Source organism: Aureococcus anophagefferens, assembly GCF_000186865.1.
Source record: "Aureococcus anophagefferens unplaced genomic scaffold AURANscaffold_3, whole genome shotgun sequence".
NCBI lineage: Eukaryota > Pelagophyceae > Pelagomonadales > Pelagomonadaceae > Aureococcus > Aureococcus anophagefferens.
In genome coordinates, this window is record NW_008705563.1 from 1148506 (window position 1) to 1157681 (window position 9176).

Sequence of the window (9176 nt, forward strand, 5' to 3'; positions counted from 1 at the left end):
TACAAGTCCGTGGCCGCGACGCGCGCCACCATCGATGGCGTTGGATACGCCCCTTGGTTTTGGGTGCGACGTCGGTGTGACGGCTGGGGTAGGCCATTTACGTTGCGTAAGATGTACCACCCCGCTCCGCACGCAGGGGTGCCGCCGACGCCAGTGGACGCCTCAGTGGCGGAGCAACACCCCCCCTTCCAGGCAGATCCATCAGTGCGCGCAGTCTGGACGCGCGGGTTGACGCCGCCAAGATGCTCGGGCACACGAATCTCCTCGCCATCGTCTGCACGCTCGCTGCAGCGCATGCCCTACGCCCGCCCCACGCGCGCCAGGCCCCGGTCTTGTCCGTGGCGTCGAGGACGCGCCGGAGCTCCGCCTGGGGGACCGCGGCGGCGTCCGGTGGCGGCGGCGGCGGCGGCGGGCCCGCGTCAAGCTTCTTCAACCTCGCCACTCGCGGCGGCGGCGTGGCGCAGGCCGACTCGCCGACGCCAATCGCGGCCTACTACGCCTTCGCGGGAATCCTCCTCCACAAGTGGACGTCGGGCATGGACGACGCGCGCGCGCTGCCCGCGGCGCTGTTCGGGCTCGCGGCGTGCGCGGCCGCGCACGCCGTCGTCACGCACTGGTCCGCGCTCTGCGCGTCGTGCTCGTCGCGCTGGCGCGCGCTCCGCGGCAAGGGCGGCTAGCGCCCGACGACCGCGCCAAGCTCCCGTAAGTCGGTCTGTGTGCGCGCGTCCCCCCGCGCCGCTCCACCGGGGTTTCTTGTGCTTAACGCCGGTCGAGTGCCGGCGGAGTGGTCGGGCGCCCCCCCCCCCCTAGGCGTGGGACTCGTCGAGCGTGACGCCCTCGACCTTGGACTCGTCGTCCTCGGCCTCCTTGATCATGTTGAGGAAGTTGGCGTCCACCGTGCGGAGCTGCTCCTCCATCTTGGCGTCCTTCTTCTCCTTCTCGTCGGCGCACTCCTTCTTGCGGGCCTCGTCCTTCTTCTCGCGCGCGCGGCGCAAGTCGCGGTCCCGGAGCTCGAGGTTCTTCTCCTGCTTCGTCTCGCGCTCGAGCATGGACGCGATGGCGTTCTTCTCGTTGGCCTGGGGCGCGGCGAGGGACTCGCAGACCTCCAACAGGGACACGGTGCCGTTCGCGTCGCCGACGGCCACGAGGCGCCCGGAGCCGTTCGACACGGAGATGGCCGAGAGCGCGGCGTCGCCGACCTTGTGGCTGTAGGCGACCTCGTTCTGGCGGTAGAAGTAGTCCCAGATGTCGACGACGCCGTCCATGCGCGTCACGTAGAAGACGCCCGCGCGCGTCGGGCTCCAGCAGCCGGACGTGAGGTACGCGGAGTGGTACTTCGTCGTCATGATGGGCGTCTTCAGGTCCTCCATCCATATGCGCGCCGTCCAGTCGCCGACGGTCATGAAGAACTTGTTGTGCGTCGGGTTGCGCTGGATGGAGTAGATGGGCCCGTGGTGCTTGCCCGCGCCCGCGTCGTAGACCGTGATGCCGTTGTTCTGCTTCCGGTTCCTTAGATTGAGGGAGAGGACGATGCCCTGCTCCGTGCCCACGAGGTACTTCGTCGGGATCTCCTTGTTGTACTCCATGGACGACCCGCCGAGCACCATGCCCGAACCCTTCGCGTCCGAGTTGAGGAGGAGCTTGTCGACGGGCTCGCCGAGGCGCCGCGTGTCCCACCAGAGCATCTGGCCGTCGGTGGACACGGAGGCGCACTGGTTGCCCGTCTTCGACGAGATCCAGAAGACGTCGTAGATGGGGTCGTGGTGGCTCTTCTCGATGACGGACGACTCGAGCGGCGACCCGCCGCCCTGGCGCCGGAGGTCGTAGAACGTCACGAGGCCGTTGTAGGAGCCGCCGACGAGCGTGTCCGTCGACTTCGGGTTGAAGCGCAGGCAGCAGAGGGGGCTCGGCGGCGTGAGCTCCGTGTCCGGCGTGTTCGGGTTGATGATGTCCCAGATGTAGCTCTGCACGGGGAGCCGCGCGGACGCGAACCGCGAGTCCTGGAAGTTGAGGATGGAGTAGGACACGGCGATCTTCGTCGGGCCCTCGGGGTGCCAGTGGATGGACGTCGCCGTGCGCTTCATGGCGTTGGGGTCCCGGAAGACCGCGAGGCCCTTGGCGCTCGGCGGCTCGCCCGACCAGTCGCGGTCGTCGCGCGAGAAGTACTCCTCGTAGATGTCGATGGTGTTGTTCTGGCGCATGCAGCGCGAGATGATGGGGCCCAGGTTCTTCATGGTCGTCTTGTAGTCCTCGTCCTTCTCCGCCTTCTTGCGGTACCGGTTCACGTCCGTCGGCTCCGCGGCGTCGACGTCCTTGGGCCAGCCGCCCTCCATGTGGCGGATGCTCGAGTTCTTCACCACGAGGCGCTCCGTGTTCGTCTCGTGCTCGCTCATGTGGGGGCTCGTGTCCAGCGTCGCCACGCTCGGGTTCCGCAGCACGAAGGACTTGTCGAACTCGTCGCTCGGGGCCACGCTGAAGAGGATGCGCGTCTCCGGGTCCTCGAAGCGCACCTGCTTCCCAAAGTCGCTCCGCACCTTCGTGTAGAGGTAGGCGACCTCCATGGCGCCTCACCCCCCGCGCCCCGGACCGCGACTGCGAGCGACGGCGGTCGGCCTAACAACCGCAGCGCAGCAGCTCGAAACGAGCAGCCCGCCCGCGTTGTATATCTTCAAGAAGCTGACCGTGCCATCTTTTTGGCAGGGAGCATGGCGAGAGTCACGCGCGCACTGCTCGCACGCGACCCTCACTAATCGACGCGATGGCGTCGCCGCGCGACGGCGCGTCGCCCGCGGGCCTGCCGCGCGTGGAGACGCTGCAGACCTGGGACGCCTGGCTGACGCTTTCCGGCTCGCCGCGCACGGAGGCCGACGCGCCGGCCCGGTGCGACCCCGCGGGCGCGCGCGCCGGCGGCGACCGGCTGCTCGACGCCGTGCTCGTCGCGCCGGGCCTGCCGCGGAGCATGACCGTGGCCCACCTGCAGTCCGCCGCGGGCCTCCTGCGCGACGGCTACGGCACGTCCGAGGAGCAGTGCCGCCTCGAGCTGCTCTGCGCGGCCGCGGCGACGGAGCTGCCCGGGCCCGCGTCTTTGCCGCGGTCCATCGCGTCGGGCGAGGTCGACGACGACGACACGGACAGCGGCGGCGACGACGGGGGGTCGCCGCGGCTCCGGAGCGCGGGCTCCGTCGCCGACGATTTGGAGCGCCTCGCGGAGCGCTACGGCGCGGCCGAGGCGCGGGGCCGCGACGGCGGCGGCGTCGCCGCCGCGCGCGCGCTCATCGACCGCGGCCTCGTCGCGCGCGACACCGCGGACTTCCGGCGCTCGGCCGCGCGGCAGACGGCGCAGCTCCTCCGGGTCATGNGCGGCGCGCGTCGCCGCGGGCCGGCTCGACGGCGCGCACATCGCCNAGATCTTCGGCGGCGCGCTGGGCCAGCCCGGCGGCGACGCCGCCGCCATCTTAGGGGACCTCGCCGCGCGCTGCGACGCCGAGGGCGGCGCCGGCGCCGCCGCGGGCGGCCGGGGGCTGAGCCGGCAGGGCATGCTCCAGGTGAAGCACGTCGTCCACCTCGTCGTGAGCCTCCACCTCATGTCGAAGCACGCCGGCGCGGACCTGGAGGACGCGACGCGCGCGCCCAAGGCCTTCTTCAAGCCGCGGCCCGTGCGCCGGCCGCGCGCGGACTCGCCGCGGGCCCGGCGGCCGCGGCAAGAGCGCGCGCGCGGCTCCTGGTGGGACGCGCTCGCGGCGCCCTTTCTTTCGAGTGACGCGTCCGCAAACCCCGCGCCGTCGCCGCGGTCCGACGAGCACCTCGCCGCGGCCGCGCGCGTCGGCACGCCGCGCGACTTCGTCGCGCCGTTGGACGCGACGACGGGCCTCCGGAGCTGGGCGCGGCCCGCGGACGCCTTCGCGGCCTACGAGGCGGCGACGGCGTCGCGCCGCGGCGCCCAGCTCTCGGACTCGAAGCGCATCTGGCTCATCTCCGACGTCCACGTCGAGGCGCCGGAGAACGGCCGGTGGCTCGACGATTTGGCGCCGCGGCCCGGCGACGCGGTCATCGTCGCCGGCGACGTGGCGACGAACCTCGACGCGCTCGCGGCGGCGCTCTGCATCTTCCGGGCCAAGTTCAAGCACGTCTTCTTCGCGCCGGGGAACCACGAGCTCTGGGTCATGCTCGACGCGCGCGGCGCGGCGCGGACCGGCGACACCGGCGGCGACGAGTCGCCGTCGCGCCCGCCGCCGGCGGACTCCGTGGACAAGCTCTTCCGCATCTTGCAGCTCTGCGACGAGCTCGGGGTCCACACGTCGCCCGCGTTCGTCGGCGACGCGCTCGTCGTGCCGCTCTTCTCCTGGTACAAGCGCGCCGAGGGCGCGAGCCACGCGGGTTTACTGGAGTACTTCGACGGCGCCTGCGCGTGGCCCTGGCCCGGCTGCGCGTCGAGCCTGGACGACTGCGTCGCGGACTTTTTCCTCGCGCTCAACGAGGGGACGCTGGACTGGGTCGACCGGCATCGGGGCGACCGGCCCGTCATCTCCTTCTCCCACTTCGTGCCCCAGGTCGACTCCCTCTTCCCGGGCTTCGTCGCCTTCCGCCACGTCATGGGCTGCGACGACCTCGACGTCCAGCTCGAGCGCCTCGCGCCGCGCGTCCACGGCTTCGGCCACAGCCACATCAACGTCGACGAGATGATCCGCGGCACGCGCTACGTGCAGCAGGCGCTGGGCCACCCGAGCGACGGCCTCTCCGACGCGCGGCACCGCGAGGGCCCCGTGCTGGTGTGGTCCTCGCTCGACTTCGACGACGACTTCGACTACGACGAGCAGCACGACCTCGTCGTCAACTGGTTCGCCGCGGGGTCGACGCCGCCGGGGTCGCGGCTCGCGGACATGGGCTTCTCGAGGCCCGGCGCCTGCCCCCTCTGCGCGCCCGGGAAGCCGGCGGCCGCGTGCGTCGCCTGCCCGAGGGCGCCCGCGCGGCCGCCGCCCGCGTCGCCGTCGGACGGCGGCCTCGAGTCCGACGACGAGGCGAACCTCTTTTAACCGCGCTTCGACCATCGCCGGGCCGCCCAGAGGCACGCCAAAGCGGCCGCGACGCGGGGAAACCGGAGGCGCCGGCGGCGCGCGGCCTCCCCGGCGAGGAGCCGCGCGAAGAACGCGGTCGCGCGGAGGTCGTCGAGGCGCGAGGTCCCGAGCGGCGCGAGCGCGTCGAGGCGCGCGTCGGACTCGGGCACGCCCGTGGCGATGACGTCGTGGTTGTCCGCGAGGCACGCGCGGAACGCGTCCCAGCGCGGGGCCACGGCGCCCTCGAGCACGGGCCTTATGCGCTCCGCGTAGTGGCGCCGGAGGCCCTCCGAGTTCGCCGGGTCGAGGAGGCGGAAGTGCCCGCCGCCGATGAAGCTCAGCTCGATGGACCCGGCCAAGTAGCGCAGCGGGAGGCCCGGGTCCTCGCCGAGGACGCGGAGTAGGAAGTCGGCCGTCGACGTGTAGTTGAAGAGCGCGAGGACGCAACCCAAAAAAACCTCCTCGGTCGCGAGCATGGTCCGCCCCACGATGGTCCGCTTCAACAGATCCACGGTGTTCGTCACGGGCCAGGGCACGTCCATGGGCCCGTAGCACCGCAGGTCCAGGGAGACGCGGTCCTTCGTGCCGTACCCGAGGCCCGTGTCCGAGTGCGCGCGCCAATTGTTGAAGAAGAGCGCGTCGCCGGGCTCGAGGCGCCACCAGGTCCCGTCGCCCGCCGTCGCGTTCGGGCCGCAGGCCTGCTGCCGCCAGTAGGCCGCCGTGAGCCAGTCCATGAGCGACCGGCGCCAGGGCGTGCCCACCAGGGAGAGAGGGTCGTCATCCATCTCTCCGAACGCGAGGCTCGCGAGGCGCCGCGTGGCCGAGTCCGTCGCCGGGTCCCCGAGGAGGCTCGCGGCGGCGTAGGCGTCGTTGAACTGCTCGGGCACGTGGCCGTCGAAGATGGAGAAGGGGCTCGCGAACTCGTCCGTGGGCGTCACGGCCGTGTGGAACGACGCGTGCTTTTCGACGGTGAACCAGCGCCGGCGGTGCCACGGCGCCGTCTGCCAGGCGAAGGACGACGCGTGATGCAGGCCGTAGGCCTGGGACTGGCCGCCGCCGGCGGGGACGCCGAAGGCGTTGCAGTCGCAGGCGACGACGTCCGGGAACTCGCGCGCCACGACGTCCGCGTTGAGCGCGTAGAACTCCGGGCACGCCGCGTTGACGAGGACGTTGTTCTCGAACTCGAGGGACCACGGTAGATATCCATTAAGCATCTCCGTGTCCGTGACCATCTTGATGCCCTTCTCGAGGGCCTTGATGCGCAGCACGTCCGCCGCGACGCGGGCCCGGAGGTCGTCGGGCAGCCGCATCCGCACGACCCGCGTGGGCGCGTGCTGCTCGGGGAAGGCCGTGCGGACGGGCTCCAGCGTCCCCGCACGCAGCCGGTGGAGGATCCGCGCCTCCGCCGCCGCAGCGTCGAGGCCCGCCGTCGTCTTCTCCACCGCCGGCGTCAGCGCCTCGACCTGGGCCGTCGCCGCGGCGCAGAGGCTCCGGCCGCGCTCCGCCGTCCAGGCGTCCGCAGCGCCGCCGAGGCAGAGGAGGACGGCCGTTGCGCGCATCATGGTTGTGAGCTATGTGAGCGCACTCACGTCGGGCAGCAGGCCCCGACTCGATGGTGGGAAGCCATGCCGAAGGCTATGCGAGCGGGCCCCACTCGATGGTGGGAAGCCATGCCGACCTCGGGCAGCTACGGCACCTTTAGGGAAACAACATCTTCAACAAAACTACGCGTCGCCCGGCGCGTGCGACCTGGCGAAGTCGACGTAGGCGGCGGCGGACTCGACGATGAAGTCGATCTCGCCGGGCTTCAGGCGGCGCATGAACTTGGCCGGCCGGCCGCCCCAGAGCTCGCCGGCGCCGACGGTCTTGCCGCCCGTGAGCAAGCTGCCCGCCGCGAGCATGGAGTCCTCCTCCATGGTCGCGTGGCTCATGACCGTCGCGCTCATGCCGACGAAGGAGCGGTCGCCGAGCGTGCACGCGTGGAGGAGGGCCATGTGGCCCACGGTGACGTCCTCGCCGACGATCGTCGGGCGCGAGCCCTTGGCGCCGAGGCGGTCGCTGTCGACGTGGACGACAGTGCCGTCCTGGATGTTCGACCGCGCGCCGATGCGGATGGCCGCGCCGTCGCCGCGGAGCACGCAGTTGTACCAGACCGACGCGTCGCGGGCGAGCGCGACGTCGCCGACGACCGACGCCGTCGACGCGCAGAAGGCCGCGGCGGCGACGTCGGGCGTGCAGCCGTGGTGCTCAAAGGTCACGCCACGTTCCTGCGCGCGTCGAGGACGTGCGACCCGTGACGTCCCGAGAGCAGACCGCGACGGAGCGCCTGCCGCGCGTCGGAGCACGAGCATCGTCTTGGCGAAGCAACGACAACCTCACGTATCCGCCGCGGTTGCTCGTAGCGCGGCGCTCTCGCAGTCGGCTGGGCTCTCCCAACAGCGCTGCGCCTGAACCAGCACCTGCCCCAGAACCAGAGCCACCTGCGCCAGAGCCTGAACCAGCACCTGCACCAGAACCAGAGCCAGCACCTGCGCCAGAACCTGAACCAGCACCTGCGCCAGAACCTGAACCAGCACCTGCGCCAGACCCATGATCGGCCGGACGGCGTTGGCGTTGCTCATCGAGAGCAAGCGCGACGAGGAGGACCCGCGGGTCCTGCCGTTCTCCTGGGGCGACGACAGCGGCTGGGCGCGCCAGTCCTTCGCGCCCGCCCCGCAGCCCGGGCGGCTGAGCCTGCCGAGCGTGCGGTCCAACGCGCTCGCCGTGGGGTCCTTCGCGTCCCAGGGCCCGCCGTCGAGCTACGGCGAGACGTCCGCGCGGCTCCTGGCGAAGAAGCGGAAGACGCGCGCGGACCGCGAGATGGAGACGGTGCGCCGCGCGCAGACGTGGTTCGCGCCGCACTTGGTGGGCAACCTGTGTGGAAAACACTTCAACGTGCGCGATTCGGCATGCGACCATGTATTCCTCCGTCGAGCACTCGCCGAGAGCAGACGACGCGTCCAAAAATCGGCCGAATCGACGTCGATGCGACCGAGCTCGAGACTTGGTCGGGATAACCCGGCTCACCGTTTGATTTCCACACAGGTGGGCAACCCGGCGGCGCGCCAGAAGCCCTACCGGTGGCCCGGCTCGCCGAACCGCGGCGCGGCCGTGTCACGGAGCCTCGGGCTCGCCGCGTCGACGCAGTCGCTCGAGGATCCGTCCCGGCGATCGCGCGAGTCCGCGCCCGGCACCGTCGCGTCGTCGACCGTCGCGTCGCGGGCCCGGTCCGTGCCCGGGGCTTTGTTCCTCGACGACGACGACGACGACCTGCTCACGGAGCCCGCGGGGTCCGTGCGCTTCAGCGACGACGCGCGGCTCGGGCCGCCGAAGCCGCCGTCGGCCGCGGATCTGCGCGCGCTCGCGCGGATCAAGACGCCGTCCGAGGACCTGGCCCTGCTCGCCGCCGCGCTGCTCGTCCTCGTCCACGGCGACGGCGGCATGCCCGAGGACGTCAAGTGGCCCCACTTCGTGCGCCGCGCGAAGGACGGCGACGACCTCAAGGCCGCGGCGCGCGACGTCGGCCCCATCGAAGACTTCAAGCGCCGGGCCCTCCACTCCTTCCTCGACGGCCGCCTCAAGACGAGCGTGGCGCCCTTCTCGAAGCGCCAGGGCCGCGCGGTGCGCACGCTCGAGGCCTGGGTGCGGTCCGCGCTCAAGGAGGCGGACGACCGCGCGGGGGGGTTCTAACTTCCTCGGTTACTGGCGCGCGCGGCGCTTGAGGAGCGCCGCCTGCTTGTTCGCCTCGATGCGCGCGCGCTGCGCGCTCGTGAGGCCCGCGGGCTGCGGCGCGCGGTTCTCCTTCGGACGCGCGGCGGCCGGCTCCTTGGGCGCCCAGGCGCCCGGAGGCGCCGCGGCCCGGGTCGACGCGGCCGACGGCTCCTTGGGCGCCCAGGCGACCGGAGGCGCGGCGGCCCGCGTCGACGCGGCCGGCGGCGGCGGCGCGGCGGCCGGCGGCGGCGGCGCGGCGGCTCGCGGCGCCGGCGGCGCGGGCGCGCCGCCCGCGGCGACGGGCGCCGGGACGCGGAACTTGCCGACGGGTGGCGGCCCGCGCTTGGACCGCGGCGGCCCGCGCTTCGGCGG

General features: G+C 72.3%; 2 protein-coding genes across 2 annotated transcripts; both read right to left on the minus strand.

Annotated features, from left to right (window-relative positions):
- Nucleotides 1-806: 806 nt before the first annotated feature.
- AURANDRAFT_21065 (hypothetical protein) lies at nt 807-2561 on the minus strand (the record flags this gene model as incomplete). The annotated part of the gene is made up of 1 exon (XM_009035751.1): nt 807-2561. One exon carries the CDS (start codon nt 2559-2561, stop codon nt 807-809), a length of 1755 nt encoding a protein of 584 aa, XP_009033999.1.
- A 4217-nt stretch (nt 2562-6778) lies between these two features.
- On the minus strand, nt 6779-7405 carry AURANDRAFT_21261 (hypothetical protein; the record flags this gene model as incomplete). The annotated part of the gene is made up of 1 exon (XM_009035750.1): nt 6779-7405. The coding sequence occupies one exon, from the start codon at nt 7403-7405 to the stop codon at nt 6779-6781; it is 627 nt and encodes a 208-aa protein (XP_009033998.1).
- Between the last annotated feature and the right edge of the window lie 1771 nt (nt 7406-9176).